This window comes from Drosophila sechellia, chromosome 3L, assembly GCF_004382195.2.
Source record: "Drosophila sechellia strain sech25 chromosome 3L, ASM438219v1, whole genome shotgun sequence".
Lineage (NCBI taxonomy): Eukaryota > Metazoa > Arthropoda > Insecta > Diptera > Drosophilidae > Drosophila > Drosophila sechellia.
The window spans coordinates 20759877-20775526 of NC_045951.1; the positions used below are offsets into that span (position 1 = coordinate 20759877).

At 44.4% G+C, this 15650-nt stretch overlaps 6 protein-coding genes across 8 annotated transcripts; 4 read left to right on the forward strand and 2 right to left on the reverse strand.

Moving 5' to 3' along the window:
• The first annotated feature begins 205 nt into the window (after window positions 1-205).
• Window positions 206-4156, forward strand: LOC6616421. The gene is made up of 3 exons (XM_002040745.2): window positions 206-1160; window positions 1221-3625; window positions 3682-4156. Exons 1-2 carry the CDS (start codon window positions 530-532, stop codon window positions 3578-3580), a joined length of 2991 nt encoding a protein of 996 aa, XP_002040781.1. The 5' UTR covers window positions 206-529; the 3' UTR covers window positions 3581-3625; window positions 3682-4156.
• A 1689-nt stretch (window positions 4157-5845) lies between these two features.
• LOC6616422 (pupal cuticle protein Edg-78E) lies at window positions 5846-6964 on the reverse strand. Its single transcript, XM_002040746.2, has 2 exons — window positions 6774-6964; window positions 5846-6706 (listed from the first exon to the last, which is right to left on the reverse strand). Exons 1-2 carry the CDS (start codon window positions 6789-6791, stop codon window positions 6341-6343), a joined length of 384 nt encoding a protein of 127 aa, XP_002040782.2. The 5' UTR covers window positions 6792-6964; the 3' UTR covers window positions 5846-6340.
• A 2520-nt stretch (window positions 6965-9484) lies between these two features.
• LOC6616423 (pupal cuticle protein Edg-78E) lies at window positions 9485-10846 on the forward strand. Of its 2 annotated transcripts, XR_004361834.1 has the most exons (3): window positions 9485-9710; window positions 9794-10285; window positions 10615-10846. XR_004361834.1 is itself a non-coding variant. In XM_002040747.2 (2 exons), the coding sequence occupies exons 1-2, from the start codon at window positions 9699-9701 to the stop codon at window positions 10202-10204; spliced, it is 423 nt and encodes a 140-aa protein (XP_002040783.1). In that variant the 5' UTR covers window positions 9485-9698; the 3' UTR covers window positions 10205-10846. The 2 variants fall into 2 exon arrangements, 1 of the variants encoding a protein (XP_002040783.1); XM_002040747.2 differs by having other exon boundaries at window positions 9794-10846.
• A 486-nt stretch (window positions 10847-11332) lies between these two features.
• On the reverse strand, window positions 11333-12058 carry LOC6616424 (pupal cuticle protein Edg-78E). Its single transcript, XM_002040748.2, has 2 exons — window positions 11866-12058; window positions 11333-11791 (listed from the first exon to the last, which is right to left on the reverse strand). The coding sequence occupies exons 1-2, from the start codon at window positions 11875-11877 to the stop codon at window positions 11435-11437; spliced, it is 369 nt and encodes a 122-aa protein (XP_002040784.1). The 5' UTR covers window positions 11878-12058; the 3' UTR covers window positions 11333-11434.
• A 781-nt stretch (window positions 12059-12839) lies between these two features.
• Window positions 12840-13303, forward strand: LOC6616425. Its single transcript, XM_032717312.1, has 2 exons — window positions 12840-12876; window positions 12931-13303. The coding sequence occupies exons 1-2, from the start codon at window positions 12854-12856 to the stop codon at window positions 13160-13162; spliced, it is 255 nt and encodes an 84-aa protein (XP_032573203.1). The 5' UTR covers window positions 12840-12853; the 3' UTR covers window positions 13163-13303.
• Window positions 13304-14709: 1406 nt separating this feature from the next.
• Window positions 14710-15356, forward strand: LOC6616426 (pupal cuticle protein Edg-78E). Of its 2 annotated transcripts, none has more exons than XM_002040750.2 (2): window positions 14710-14809; window positions 14882-15356. In XM_002040750.2, exons 1-2 carry the CDS (start codon window positions 14798-14800, stop codon window positions 15230-15232), a joined length of 363 nt encoding a protein of 120 aa, XP_002040786.1. In that variant the 5' UTR covers window positions 14710-14797; the 3' UTR covers window positions 15233-15356. The 2 variants fall into 2 exon arrangements, with proteins under 2 accessions (XP_002040786.1, XP_032573202.1); XM_032717311.1 differs by having other exon boundaries at window positions 14746-14809; window positions 14873-15356.
• Window positions 15357-15650: the final 294 nt, after the last annotated feature.

Here is a 15650-nt window from a genome sequence, read left to right on the forward strand (position 1 = left end):
ATTTAAAGTAAATAATGACGTTATCGTAATGAACGGCAACGCTGTGCGGTCTGACCATGGTTAACCTCCCAGGCAGCCGCCATTTCCGTGGCGTGCGAGCGAAACGACTAGCCCATGTTTTCCCGCCGTGCCAGGGCAGCGAGCATGCTAAAGAGCGAGACGACCATACGCGTCCGTCGAGAATTGCTACAGCACATACGCATTTTTAACCCTAAAAAATACAGCACCGAGTCTTTAGTACAGTCAAAGTGACGCCGCGACAACTCAGAACGAAACCGAAAATTAAAAACGGAAGAGATTGTTGTTCCTGGTGTCCAAAAAAGATAGATTGTTTCGTTCGAGTGGCTCATCCGCATCCGATCAATACATAAAGCCCAGCTAGCTGCTCAACTGGAGTGCAGAAGTGCAGTTTGTCGTAATCGCCGATTAATATTGAAAAGTAGCGGCTTGCAGTTGCGCGTGTAGCGCCCGCACAAACCGAATAACACCATCACTACGGCGTGCTCACCCGAATCCAAAACGCCACGAAATGAACAACCAACTGAATCCGGCAACCTACCGCAAGTTTAACAATCTGCTCAGTAGCGGAGCGGTCACTGTGACCGGTCCCAGCCAGCCGCGAATCCTCAAGTCGACGCGTCTGGTGGTACCCGGTGGTGGCGGAGGTGGGGGTGCCTCTGCCGGAGGAGCCTCAGCCGTCGGTGGCGCAGCTCAGCAGCAGGCGGTCAACGATGCGGAGTCGGGTGGCTTGGGTATCGGCGGATTGGCCACGCGATGCTATATCTGCGATGACCGCTGCGAGCCGCAGACTTCGCTAACCGATATGTGCACCACGCACACTTCCACCAAATTCCCCAACAAACTGGCCCAGCTCGTGGGCGAGGGTTTCCTCGTGATTGTTTGCGGCGAGGATTACGTGTGCTCCCGCTGCACCAACCTGGTGAACTACTACGACCGCCTGGAAAACGATGTGGAGCGCGTCAAGACGAACCTGATCAGTTTGCTTAACAAGAAGTATGCCATTAACGAGGATATGGGCCTGGAAGGCAGTCCTCCGCTCAAGATGCAGAAAATGGTCGGTGGATCCGCCAATCGTTCGTTGGAGGAGAGTCCTAGTGCGGATTTGCTGCGTCCACGTAAAGTCCTGCAGGGAAACCCAGGTAAGCACATAAATACAGCAACTATAAAGCTTTCCTAATGCAAATTCTGCAATCGTACAGTTGCCCAGTCCAAGATCGCCCCAGGAACCACCCAGAGCAGCGTCCAGGGCACCCAGACAGTCCAACGCAAGGCCACCAAGATCTATAAGTGCACCTCGTGTGACTATAAAACCTCGGATATGCGGCTGTTCAACACGCATTATGAAACCTGCAAGCAGCAGACCTTCCAGTGCAAGACTTGCCGCAAAATCTTCCCGCACTTTGGGGCCATGAAACAGCACATGGTGCGCGACCACAATACCGCCATGGATAATACATGTGCCATGTGCCACATTAACTTCGTGAATGAGAACAGCCTGCGCAAGCACATGGAGACGAATCACGCTACCAATGTACTGGTGACCAGCACCACCACCATACCAGCATCAGCTGCTCCCGCGGCTGCTGCTGCAGCTGCCGCTGCAGCTGCTGCCAACGAGAATCTGGTTGGAACATCGCTGTACACATGCAATCATTGCCAGTTCAAGTCAACGGACAAGGTCGTTTTCGATGAGCATATGCGCAAGCATGCCGCTGGTAAACCTAAGCCTTTTAAGTGCCGCCTGTGCTCTCAGCGCTTTGAGACGCGCGAAGCTGCTACTGTGCATGCCAAACAGCATCAGACCAACTTCTTCAAGTGCGGCACTTGTTCGATGACCTTCCCGAAGCGGGAGATGCTCGTGAAGCACTTCGAAGTTCATCAGAGTCCTTCTGCATCGACGGTATCGCCCAAGCAGTCAGTTAGCCAGAACCTGAACACCCAGAAGCTCCTTCAAGAGACCATTGATGAGGCACTCAGCGATAGCCTGCCTGCATCGACAGCTGCTGTGGTGGCAACCACCGAGTCGGAGAACAACATACGCTTCTTCTCGTGCAGCATTTGCTCACTGACCTTTATCCAGGAGACATACTACAACCACCACATGGAGACCCACAGACGAGACAAGAAGGGAACATCGGCCGGAGCGACTGCCCTCAATTCGGCAGCTACGGCTTTACTGAGCGATGAGCCCGGAGAGGCATCTGGTAAGGCCGGTGACGAAAGTGGCGAGCAAAACGCAGAGGCCGACATTGAGAGCCTGTTTGAAAAGCTCCACTCCGACAAGAACGAGAGCGGTGAGGCGCCCAAAGCTGGAAGCAAAGGCGGCGAGATGGTTATTACCTCGCAGGAGGGCAGTGGAGGCATAACCTTCAACATTACTATCCCGCAACCGGACGGAGACCAATCGCAAAAGGATTCACCCAATACCACAGCACCTGTCTCTGTTAGCATTGACATGCCGAATTTGGATCAAGCCGAAGACGAATCACAGTCCCAGGGCAGCATCGATGCCAAGGGCGAAAGCGGCGAGGCCTCCTCTGCCGCTAGCAAATCCAATGCCGCGCCTGTTTCCATGCCCAGTTTAGATGATGACAACGAGGCTGCAGCTGCTGAAGCCGAGGCCTCAGAGGAAACCAAGGCGGGTAGCAAAGCAGGCCAAGAGAAAGCCAAGGCCAAAGTTGGAGAAAGTGCCAATTCAAAGGAAGCCCCCGCTGCTGAAGAACCACAACCATCGGACGAAGGAGACGGAGTTGCTAAGCGTGAGGCAACAGATACGCCCACAACTGAGTCGGAGGCCAACGCCGCGACCGCTGAAGCCGGTGAATCAGGCGAAGGCGAGGTTACTGCCAGTACTGGAGCCGAGGGCGAGGCGGGTGAAGCTGCAGGTGGCGAGCATGTGGCCATGGAACTTGATGAAGCCATGCAGGCACAAGTGGAAGGTGGCCAGATCAAGTTCATTGTTAACGAGAACGGACATCTCCTCCAGCTGGACAACCACATCCTAACGGACGCCGAAGGCAACCAAATAATTGTGCAAGATCCCGAGCAAATACAGCAGCTCCTCCAAAGCGTGGGAGTACTGCAGTCCGGCGAGGGACTCGAGGGCGAAACCCTCCAGATGATGACCGATGGCAGTGGCCAGATGGTACTTGTCCATGGCGATAACAATGAACAGCAGCTTATCGATGCCTCCTTGTTGAACTCCGAGGGTCAGCTAATTATCCAGCAGGGACAGGATGGTGAGGAAGGCGCTCATGTCATTAGCGAGGATGGTACCCGCATCCCAGTATCCGTGTCGTACACGGAAGATGGCCAGCCCATAGTCCAGGTTCAGCAACAGGTCCTGGAGGCCGCACAGCAGGCAGCCAGCGCTTCAAGCAGTGCAGATGACAAGGAGGCTGCTGCCGCCTCGGCCGGCGAGGAAGGGCAAGTGTCGGAGGCATCCAGTGCCACGGCATCCACCACCGTTGTGGCCACGAGCACGGCCAGCAGCACTGGTGGGCCCTCTGGCGGCAGCTTTTTTGCACTGGAGGAGTTTACGGAGACAAAGGCCGACTAGGATTGGCCCTAGGGGCGTGGTCATATTGGCATGCGAAGAGGACTGGTAAGTTAAAGGAAGTCCAGCGTAAACTGGGATATTCAAACATCTTCGTTTTTTAGGTTTTAGCTGTGGGTACGCTCAAGATCTCTGGAGGACTTTTGCACACCCCGATTTGGAACCTACTCCCTGACACCCAAAACGGAACCAACTTTACAGACAACTGAACACGAAGACAGAAAAATACACACACGAACCTTTTCAATATATATTTACATTTAGTATATGTATTTAACACTCCAGTAAACTAAAAGAACGATTTCTTATTCCCGAAGCAAAGGAAAAAACTAATTCAATATATCAAATTGTCCATTCGGTCCGTTTCGCACTCGGCTGCCAGGGATCTCAAGCCAGATCTCTTTGGTTGCCTCTTAAATATCGTATCTAGGTTTAGTAATAGTATAGACAAAACTACAAGATGAAAGCGACAAAAAATGTATAAACATAGAGTTTATGTGAGAAACTTGAAATATAATAAATGTATGTATTTACAAGATAACTCAACAATTACACTAAATAAATCGATTAAAACACAAACATTTGATGAACATGAAGTTCCGAGATTGGCACAAATCAATTCAGAAATAGTGATGCTTCCTAACACCAATGATCCGCGTAAAATGAAAGGATAGATGAACAACTCCCGCTTTCTACGTCCATAAACTACAGATTCACACCCAAAACAAACAAACACAGGCCGCAAACACACCCAGATATATACACGCACGTATATATGTCAAGCAACTTGAAGTATATAATTGTAAAGAAACGAACATCGGTTTCGTGTTCCTTTATACTTTGTGTGCGATCTTTGGAATTCGGTATGCATGTAAATCAATTCAGATAAGTTAATTAAACACGCTGATGCCAACTTTGTTCCAATGAATACAGATTACCCATAAGTCAGAAGGCAGTCCCAAAGTTTACATATTGTCAGTATGGATCCATTCATTTCTCAAGTCAGTAGGTTCGTTGACCTTTAAAATAGATTAGTCGGTTATGAATGATATTTTCGAAGAATGCATACTTAATAGCGAAACTTTCGACTCGTTCTTAATTGCCCAACACCTGTTGGCGGCGGCTGAGGTACGACTATATTTAAATGTTCAGGTAGTTGATTAATAAGATTTAATACTAAGTTGGATACTAAACTGCCAGCGGTGGCATTAAAGCATTTGGACTGTCACGAAGACCTTATGAATGCCCCGTTCCGATTCATAAATCAGCGAATGTTGTGATTCTGAAAACAGCAACCGGATTGGCACGTGGATGCGGATTTGGAGGAACTAATGATTATTTGATAGTTATGAATACAAAAATAGGACGCGTACAAATTGGTGATCTGCGCCTGCGGGTTGTTTGTCATTTATCTAATGGATCCGTTGAAAGGAAGATAAGATAAACGAACCGCCATGAATAATTTATATTCGAATACGCTTCAGTGGCAGGGAGTTCTAGCAACTAACTGGGGGATTGAATGCAGCCCAGTGACGTTCATTCACTTACACGGTGAACTTTTGGAGATGCCCGCGGTAATCTTTTCGAGGCCGGAACCAAATTGGGGATTTAGTGTGAGTCGACAGCATCAATCAGCAACTTGTTGCGGTTCGGTGACATTAAACGGTGTCAACTCCACTTGGCTTGCTAGTCTGCCGGTTACATTAAGTCGCTCTTCGAGAGTCGGTCAATATTATGCAACGGCCTTAATTAGGCGCCCACATGCAAATGAGCGGCGGCAGGCGCAATCTTCTCGCCGATTGCCGCATCGAAAAGCGAAAGTCGTTCTTAAAGACAAGGTCGCACTTTGGATCGGATCGGATCGGATCGAATCGGATGGGTATGACAGATTTATAGCGAAGCTCAGAGATCTAGAGTGAGCTGATGAAAGCTGGCATTTCGGTGCGCTTGATTCGCTGGTCATTAGCATAGAAAACATTTTTTTGCGGTTTTGCGGTCCATAAATCTTCAGCTTTAAAAAGAGCATTTAAAAGGAGCATTCTTAGCATGTTTCATAATTATAGTTGCCGTTTTCAACACGCTCTCGATAAACTAAGTCAGACCAAAATTGCGTTTCAATTTTATGACATAAGTATTAAAACTTGATTGAATTCGTTTTGCAGTCCATAAATCTGGAAATATTGTAATTTTCCTCGCTTTTTTAGAGAAAATAGTTCTTAAGAAAACTTTAAAATTATTACCAAGTGAACAAAAATTATTACATTTACATTAAATAAAAGCGTTACATTTTATTCATTCTTTTCTTCTGCATCTATTAAATAACCTTTTTTAATTTCACTTTAAATTATTATTTTTCTTTGTTTACCGATTTCCTTATTTGCATGCCAGTCAGCATAACCCCTATGGGATTCCACAAACATGCTTATCATATTTTAGTCAGTTTCACAATTGCAGTACTCGTATAATGTACGGATTTTGATTGTTATTTATTGAACATAGTTCCTGCCTTTAGGCAAACTTTCCGGACTTCAGGAACGCAGATCAATTAAGTCTAGCACTTTATTTATAATTCTAGAATATTTATTGACTTGCTATAGATTTTGGCTTGCTTTTGTTGTTCTCTTCTTGTCCGATTTGCATGGAAAAACAATTAACATAAATACGAAATAAAAATATTCCGAAGTGTAACGACGATATTCAGACAGCGCATCGACAGCTATTTAGAAGTCAATATACAATTGTTTTAATGTCGTAAAGTTTTTTTTACCAACGTCTCGACCGAATCTCATCCACCGGTGGATGCGTGCGTATGTACTCCAACTGGCGGATAACGTGCAGCGGGATGGCGGGAATGTGATCTCCAGTAGGCTGATATCCATTGGCATCGGCCACGTACGAGAAGGTAACGGGTATACCCTCGGGAGAAACAAACTGAACCACGCCGACAGCTCCGTTCTCATTACCAGCTCCCTTGGTTGTAATGCCGTTGGTGGTTTGGAACTCGAAGCTGTAGTGACCGAAGGGGTCGGGTGGCGTATTCCGGTAGTAGATGGTCCTGTCCAAAGATGGCGCAGTAAAGCGCGTACAATGAATTAGTTGAACTAGGATTAGGACCAGAAATACCACAATCTGAGCGTGTGGTTGGGGGTTCAGTTGGTTAATAGATCAAATACCAGTCACAAAACGTCGCACAAACCTTGCCGAACGACATCATCGCCTAATTACATTAAAATTATTCCAAATGTTTGCTTTTACGCTGTGGATCTTGAACCTGATATATCGATACTGATGCCTCTGAACCAGAATCAAAGTCAGTATCCCAGTTTTAACCGTTATGGAGCGGCAGTTAATGCGACGCGATCTGCTGTGCTCGAAAGTTAAATTGAAACTGGTCAAAAATCATTTGACGAGGCCGAAAAGGAAGCTTTCGATTTCAATAGAGGAAGCTTCAGCTAACCAGTGGGCTCTCTGGGATTCGTTCTCGGAACATCAGACGAGGAAGCCAAACAGCATAGCCAGGGAATTGGTGCAACCGAAAAGCAGAGGCATTATTTCCCGACGAAAAAATACAAGTTCGTAGCCCGGGTTTTGATTTATATTGAATTTGTGCTAATGCCCGGCCATTATCGCCTCACAATGAAGCTGTTTTGGATTTTTCGGGGTCCATTTGTAGGTGTGCCTGCATAGCAGTCCGATCTGAAATCGAAAGTTATGCACAGTGGTTCGACTATGATTCACATGTCCAACTTGCAGACATCCCAGCCGCTGACATATTGTGCCATTTAGTTATTCATTTATTATATTAAAATTCTATTTTCAGCTCTGAAAGGTCATGGTTACAATGAGCGCTCAGCCAAAAAGCCAGTACCAAATATATTAAATTGATTTAATGAGGCGTGCTAAATATACGTATAATGCGTCAACTTCGATTATTCTATTAACTTTTACGCGATTCAAAGCGAAACCCGAAATGCTAAAGGTTTTACTGCACAACCATTGATCATGGTTGATTCGGGATTTTTTTTGGATTAAATGAGTTATTTAGACTGGCAAATAACTTCTGTTTAAAACTGGTTACTTGTATGTCTTAAAGTAAAGTTGCCAAATGAGGGAAATAGCAATGTTTAACCGTAAAAAGTACTGAAAAGATTAATATCGCTTGGTTCTCAGTCTCTTAATATTGGAAGGTTTCTAAACGCATATCGCTACCTTTCCTATTATTATTATCAAAAGTGCAACCTCTTAAATCATCCGGATTCAATATACCTCGACCCACTGTGTGAAATATGGAGCTATGCAGACCTAGACCTTGCACGATTTGTACGATGTAGCCCCGCACCCCATCTATTTGTATAGCTCAAAAACTTTACAACTTTGCCGCTTGTCAAGGTGTCGGTCCGCAGAATCAATCAGCCCATCAATCAGAATACATTTGTATTTGCCTAATCATATTTGCATTATGTTTGTTTGCCTTAAACACTGTTTGCTAATTAAGACACAATGCCTGAGTTTTTTGCCGAGGATTTACACATCAAAAGGGGCACTCGACGAAGATGAAAGCATGAAGCGAAAATAATCTCCGGCTAATCTTCAGACATAAATCTTCAAATCAAACGAGATGAGATCTTTTTTCGCGGACAACATTAATTAAGTAACACAAATCGACGCCAAATAGTTTAGCCTTAGAATCGGTTGCGAAACGCAAACACGAAAAACTAGAAAGCCGAAACCAAAAACTACAAATGAACTGCCTTTTCCAGTTCTCCTTCTGCCAAAGATCGTCTTCTCGTCGTCTGTGAACTATTATGTTGTTGATGCGATGACGCCGCGGACGACTCTTTCGGTCTGGGGTTTCTGCTTCTGACACATTTGAGAACAATAATTTAGGCATACGAGAACATAAGCATAAGCATAAACAACGACTGATTATGCTGAGCGTTCTGCCAGTATTACCATAATGTATGCTACACTCTCACATGTGGAGCGCAAAACAAAAGACTTAGGCAACGAACTTTGTAAGGTTCAATCAGTCCGCTGAGAAACCCGCGAAGAGCATAGTTGCTTTTATTCTACATACGGAACTCAAACCGTTAACCACGTTTCATCAGTTTCAGATCCACAAATAAAAAATCGTTAACAACAATTTTGTGCTAATCTGGCTGCTGGTGACTTTTATAATTTGATGGCCTATTTTCATAGATTTAATGGCATCTGCTATGCTATGGTTTCTATAATCACCAGTTGCATTTGCTTTAAAACCAAAAAAGGCTCTAAAAATTAATTTAATATTTTTTAATGTGAATATTTCAGCACATGCTGGGCGCCAAAATGCTTCCGTGTTTGGAACCCTAGGTGGTATCATTTGTTATGGATGAATAGGCGTAAAAAGTATATACTTATTACAAGCGGTTATAAAACAAACTTCACGTGCTTCGGCATTAGCTAATATCATACATACAAACATTGGTCTGAACTAGCAATGTGATGTAATTAATTTATTGATCCAAATTTTAACTACCTAACACTGTTAACTCAACTCGAATCTAGTTTTATAACTTCCATTGAGGGTATTGCTGCCTTTTATTAATAACAATAAAACCAAAATCGGAAACTCGGCGCCATAAATTCCACAGCAAATTGGCAGCAGATCTTCAAGAACTCGAGCTACTTATCACATTTTATTATCGCATTTATTAGCATCTGAAGTATGAAATCGTAAAATATGAATAAGCAAACATGATAAACGGAAATGAATAATATGTGGCCGCTCCGATATGACCTGCTATCGAGAACCAAAAATTGGTGGGCAGGGTAGCCACGCGGAGCAGCGTTTTATCTCAGAAGACGCCAGAGCCACCGATTATTGGCATTTGGTTATGCTTATTAGATTTTCGTGGCTTACGTTTTGGCCCGTTGTTTACCACATATAAAGTTGGAGAGACCAGCTGGCCGGAGTGGCAGTACGGTGGCTAACTTTATACCTCGCAGACGTCGGAATTCCGTAGCGGATTACATCAAATCGGGATATTATAAATTATTACAAAATCAATCATAAAACCGCGAGTGGATATCGTGTATAGCTGGCAGTGCAAAAAGACAAACCGAGATAAAACCGAGAAATATGCGAAATTTTGTAAGCACTTCGACCCTGTGTCCATTTGTGTTCCCCATCCGATCTGTGAACCTGATCGCTGATAAGACCTCTTTTGGTTTCAGCTAATTGGCATCGTGCTTTTGGCCCTGATTTGGGTGGAGGTGGATGCCCGTCTGGTGAGGGTCCGCCGGATCCGGAGATTGGTCGGCGCCAGTGAGCGGGATGCACAGATAACGGACTTCCGGGTTTCGCCCACGGATGACGAAGGAGTGTTTAAGTACGCCTTCAAGACCAGCAATGGGATCGATGTCCAAGCGGCAGGATCGCCGCTGGAGACCATTGGCATCTATAGCTACACCTCACCGGAGGGCGTTCCCATCGAGACGCGCTACATAGCCGATGAACTGGGCTTCCATGTAGTGGGACGTCATCTGCCGCAGCCACCACCCACTCCGGACTATATCCTGCGATCCTTGGAGTACATTCGCACCCACACCGAGGATGGCAAGCTGAAGAAGCCGCACTTCTTGTGAAGTTCCTGATTAGATCCTATCCATCATACACATCGACTTGGATGCAAGTGTCCGTGAAGAAGGCTGACCATACCATAGCATGTACTAATCACCAACTAAAATTAGTAGCATAAAACTTAAGACCTAGACTAAGTTGTTGCTAGATGTTCTAAGATCTTCGAAATACGCAAATGTTTCTTGTCCTCGGGCTGTTCTGCTTGGGTTATAAATCAATCGATCCATCCATCCATCGATTCTTTCTCGCCGGAATTTATGGTCTTCGCGCCCATAAAGAGCAAACAATGGGGCTCGCCCAAACACAAAACACAAAGTATCTCGGGTGACCCCAACGAATTCTAGCTTGTTATCCCATTAACTGCGAACAGCTTTATTTGTCTGCGTGTCTGATTAATATTTACGTCTATTCTCAGATATGGAAATTTGAAAACTGGATGGAAAAGAGTCGTGGCTCTGTTTGGGCGACCTTTCGATGGCTTAATAATAAATGGATATTTTTTCCGGGTTTAAACACCCCTATTCAAAAGAGCCTCTCGGGCAGCATTTGCAAAATTTCGACCAAGTTCGGCTCACTCGAATTTAAAAACGACCTAACATAAATTTTAAGCGAAATAAATGCCGCAAATTGCGAAAACCTTTGTTGAAGCCATGAGTTTGTTTGTTTGCATGTAGCCCAAAAGTATAGTTTGTTAAACATGATATTTTGTTTCTTTTAATTTATCTCATCTGTGCATATATCACCCTGGATTGGACTTCAAAAATTTAACTATTGTGATTCGGGAATGATAAGTAGAAGTAGTAGTAGAAATGAAAGTGGAATAATAAATGTCAGATACTTAAAGTACATTTGTTTCGGACTGGTCGTTTTTGAATCAAAATCTTTAAAATAGATAAATGGTTTTATACAACTACTGACTGACGAAATCATGAAATAAAGTATTTAAGATATTCTTTAACAATTTGAAAGAGAAAGGAGCAATGTTAAGATGAAGAAATGTTAAAAAATGTAAACTCTATCCGCCTGACATTTGTTCCTATTGAAGATAGTGTACGCTTCTACATTATTCGAAGAACTGTAGATGAATATGAAACATTTATTTTCCATCTTTACTATATTGAAAACAAAAATGATCTGTATCGAAATCTTTTATTAACGATAACTACCTAAATAACAATGGCTGGCAGCAGTTTTGATGTGGGGTTGCTGCTTTGGAGTGCTGGCGCTACTCCAGATTACTGCTGCTCCTTCTGGGCAGGCGCCGGAGGATGGGTGCGGATGTATTCCAGAGCACGGAGGACGTAAGCCGGAACTGGGGGCGGGGTGGGCAGATGATCACCCACTGGATGGTAGCCCTCCTCGTCGGCGGTGTAGGTCAGCGAGATGTGCTCGCCCTCGGGCGACACGTAGGCCACGGCACCACGTGCTCCGTTGGCGTTGCCCGCCTCCTGGATCTGGATGCCATTGCTGGTCTCGTAGGCGTACTGGTAGTTGCCCTCGGCATCGGTGGCGTCGTTCTGGAAGCTGCGGATCTGGGCATCCTTGTTGATGTTGTCGGCACAGGCGCAGCCGATGAGAGCCAGGCAGAACAGCTTTTGGGAGCAAAGTACAATGATCAGTGATGGTCATCAGGGGTATGAGGCGTGCCAAGTCCAACAGAACTTACATATTTGTACATGATGATGGGAATTGGGATTTTCTTCTGTAAAGGCGGTGATGCTGTGATGATGCTGCTTGCAGTGCAACTGTTTAATTTGATCAGCTCAAGTGCGTCTTTTATATGGATGAGACCCTTGTCTTTAGTGGCGAGCACCTAAACGGGTTTTTTCTCGTTGAATCACAAGGACCCGAGAGGTGGGTATAATTGCCAAAATATCTTCTTATCATACCAGCAATATTGGGCAACAATAACAACAATGCTCGGCTGACCTATAGTTAAAATACATGAGTCATTTGCCAACAATTTATATTGTATGCTTTAATTCGGTTTCAGATTCGGAGTCGATTTCGGCTTCGGTTTCGGTTTCGCACGAGATACCATTAATTGTTGAATTACAATCGAATAAATTTTGCTGTTTAATTCGACGCTTTCGGCCCATTCAAAACGGCGTTGGAAATTCCCAACACGAGCTGAAGATTTCTTGTTACAACTTTCAATTGGAGTTGCGCCCTGGGCTCGAGGCTTTCAAATGGAGTGGCAGGTGCGATGGTCTAGTATGGTACGAGTATACCTTGTGCCCCTGGAAAGCTGTTGAAACATGGACAAGGTCACCGGGCAGCATCAGCATGTCACCCGGAGCGCCGCCGAAGATGATCCAGCCAAGCAGTGCCGTGCTACGTGTGATCTTCTTATACCCTACATTTATGACTTTAATTAATTGTTCGCTTTGATCTTCGGCGAATTGATTGGTTTCAGTGGACGCAGAAATAAGTTCGAACGAAGATATGTTTTTTGTTTCGAAATTAGCTTAGCAAACACCATCAACCATTGGAAACTGGTGTTAATTGCTGAGAATCATTTCGGTAAACAAGGAAGTGTGCAAAATCCGGAGTAAGCTAGTAATTAAATGTAGTTCACACCTATCTACATATGTGTAGACTTCGATTCGAGAAATTCTCGGTAAGCAAACGACCCAGGAAATAAACGTCATAAAATGGTATATTTTTCCCAGCCCAGGTAGAATGAAAGCGAAGCTGTCGACACACACTAATCTGTTGGGACAATCCTTAGGTATTTGCAGTGGATTTTCCTTCTTCTAATATTTCTGGATGTTGAGCCACACCCGATACCCAAAAACTACACCAAGCCTGATGGATGTCTCGAGAATGTTATCAATTCAGAGGAGCAGATTCTGGACAATGAAATACCTGGATACTTCCACTTTGACCTGCCCGAGGGAGGATACATACGGGTGATTTATCACGTGGATAAGTACGGCTTTTATACCGAAACTTTGCTCTGACATAGAATGATTCTTCCGCTGAGAGTCTGTCTGTGCAGTTTTGCCATAATTGGAAACCAGATTTACTCCAACGAGTCTAATTTGTATTTATGTTTATAAAAATAAAAAACAACATGCAAATATAGATCAATAAGTTGTTTAAAACCGTTATAGAACTGCTCTTTAATATCCCGTGATATTCGGAATGCATCTATATGGCGGTAGGCAGACGTCGAAGTGATCTGAGAATTTGTGTATTTAAATTTTGATAATTTAGCAATTCAGATTTGGGAGAATGTAGCCATGTGTCCAGTACGTCATAGATCTCTGATAGGGCTTGGATACTGGTGGGCCGGCTGAACTAGTTTGCCAGATCGGGTGGAGCGTCGATTGATGGGCATTTTATTAGGCGGAGTGCTAAGTGCGATTAGGCCTAGAAAACAATTTATTACTGGACAGCAAACTTGTATGTTAATAAGCTGAACTTGTTGATTTTTTTTGGGGAATTTAAGAATTCCTTGATGAGCAAACAGGTTGTCCGCCTGCGCTCATAGCAAGCCAAATGGCCAATGATAATGAAATCGAAACGAATGATAAATTGGATTGGATGGAATTAAATTAGCTCGCCACGAGCAGCGGCCCACTTCCAAATCCTAATCCAAATCCAGGTCCATCTCTGAACTTACCCTCCACGGGCGAATGTCACAGTCACATGTTCCATTACCATCGACAAAACTCCAAGCACCCAAAAGCTAACCGAAACTACTATTGGCCATTAAGTGTAGAGGCAGATGATTACCGCTACCAAGGCAGAAGCGTGTTGATCCATCGGCAGAAACCACTTGGAATGGGTTCAGGTGCTTCATTATACTCTAGCTAAGGCTGATATAATTTGGATCAGAGGTTTGCTTTTTTGAGATTGGTAAGATAAATAAATATTTGAGTTTGTTTCCGAAATGCAAATGTTTCAAGATAAGTATCATAAGCCACACCCATTTTTAGAGGCCGTGTAGTTTAAAGTCTTATATCGAAGAGTGAAGACACAAAGCCAATTGAGTCATTGAACTACCCAAATTCTACAGAATTACAACAATACATTTAACTTTTAATGCAAGCTACTTTGTGCTTTATTTACTGAAAACTTAAAACTATAATCCCTTTTTTGTTCTTGTAAAAGAAAAAATGAAATAATAGCTCTCAAAGAAGTGAACCCAGATCAGGCCAGAAGTCCCATCAATCAAAAAGAAAATAGTTTCCGGTATCGCGGGAAGTACCGATTAAGACGAAAACTGCTAGGCAGATAATTAAACTAAGCTAAGCCAAGTGCCTATGATCTCTAGGTAAACTTAGCTATATCTGGCAAGGGTATTTCGCATTGCGGTGCTGAAACCCAGATCTCCTTTCTATTTTTTTTAGTAGCTGCTGAGCTAAATTTTTTTCAATTCGATCGGTATGTTGCTGCCGAAAAAAAAACGACAAACGTATTAAGTTTGATATTTAGTTTGGAGCGGCGTTTGGAGTTCAGAGCCAGATTAGAGACGTCAGCGATGGCGACGCCAACGCCAAAGTCGGCGTTGCCGTTGGCTGCCTATAAAAGCCACCGCCTGCGAAGATCACCCAACCAGTGTTGATTATACAAGCCCAGAAACCAGCAAGATGTTCAAGCTAGTGAGTAGTGACTAAGCCGCCCGGAAGGATCCGGATTCAGAACCAGAACGTTAACGTGTGTAGCCATTTCAGTCGCTCTGCCTGCTCGCCGCTCTAATGCTGGCCAATGTGTATGCGGACAACATTAACAAGGATGCCGTGATCACCCGCGAGGATGTTGAACCAGCCGACGCCGAGGGCAACTACCAATACGCCTTCGAGACCAGCAATGGCATCCAGGCCCAGGAGGCCGGAAACGTCAATGGAATTCGCGGAAGCAGCTCCTACATCTCCCCCGAAGGCGTCGCCATCTCACTGAACTACGTCGCCGATGAGAACGGCTTCCAGCCTCAAGGCGATCACCTTCCCACCGCTCCCCCAATCCCGGAGGCCATCATCCGCGCCCTGGAATACATTGCCGCCCACCCTCCATCACCACAGTAGTAAATCCCGATTGGATACCACTTTCAAAGCCTAGTCAGTGCTTTTGCTAGAATCCCCCCAAAAAAACAAAAACATAAATAGTTACATCAAATATACCCACAGCCATGCTGACCATTTGAACAGAGTCAAGTATGTTTTCATTATACAAATCGGCAAAAATTGGCTGTACCAAATTGCAAACTGCAAATTGCAAAGTCCATAATTTTTACCCCCAACTTGCATACAAATTATATATAATATCTTAGTTGTTTTTGGAACGTCCCACTTTTGAGCTAAAATTGCTTTTGGGGTAAGGTTATTTGTTTAAAGATGCAAATGAAGGAACTTGAAATCGATGTCAGATTGTGTCAGAAATATTTTGTTTTAACCTGATTTTTCATAACCTTTTAAAGTACGCCTCCAATATCGGCTCATTCAT

Excerpts from the sequence above, each read along its gene's own strand:
- LOC6616421 (XM_002040745.2), top strand. The coding sequence starts at position 530 with ATGAACAACCAACTGAATCCGGCAACCTACCGCAAGTTTAACAATCTG. Across the intron at positions 1,161-1,220 it reads AGTCCTGCAGGGAAACCCAG|TTGCCCAGTCCAAGATCGCC; the intron begins GTAAGCACATAA and ends GCAATCGTACAG.
- LOC6616425 (XM_032717312.1), top strand. The coding sequence starts at position 12,854 with ATGGTATATTTTTCCCAGCCCAG. Across the intron at positions 12,877-12,930 it reads GTATATTTTTCCCAGCCCAG|GTATTTGCAGTGGATTTTCC; the intron begins GTAGAATGAAAG and ends GACAATCCTTAG.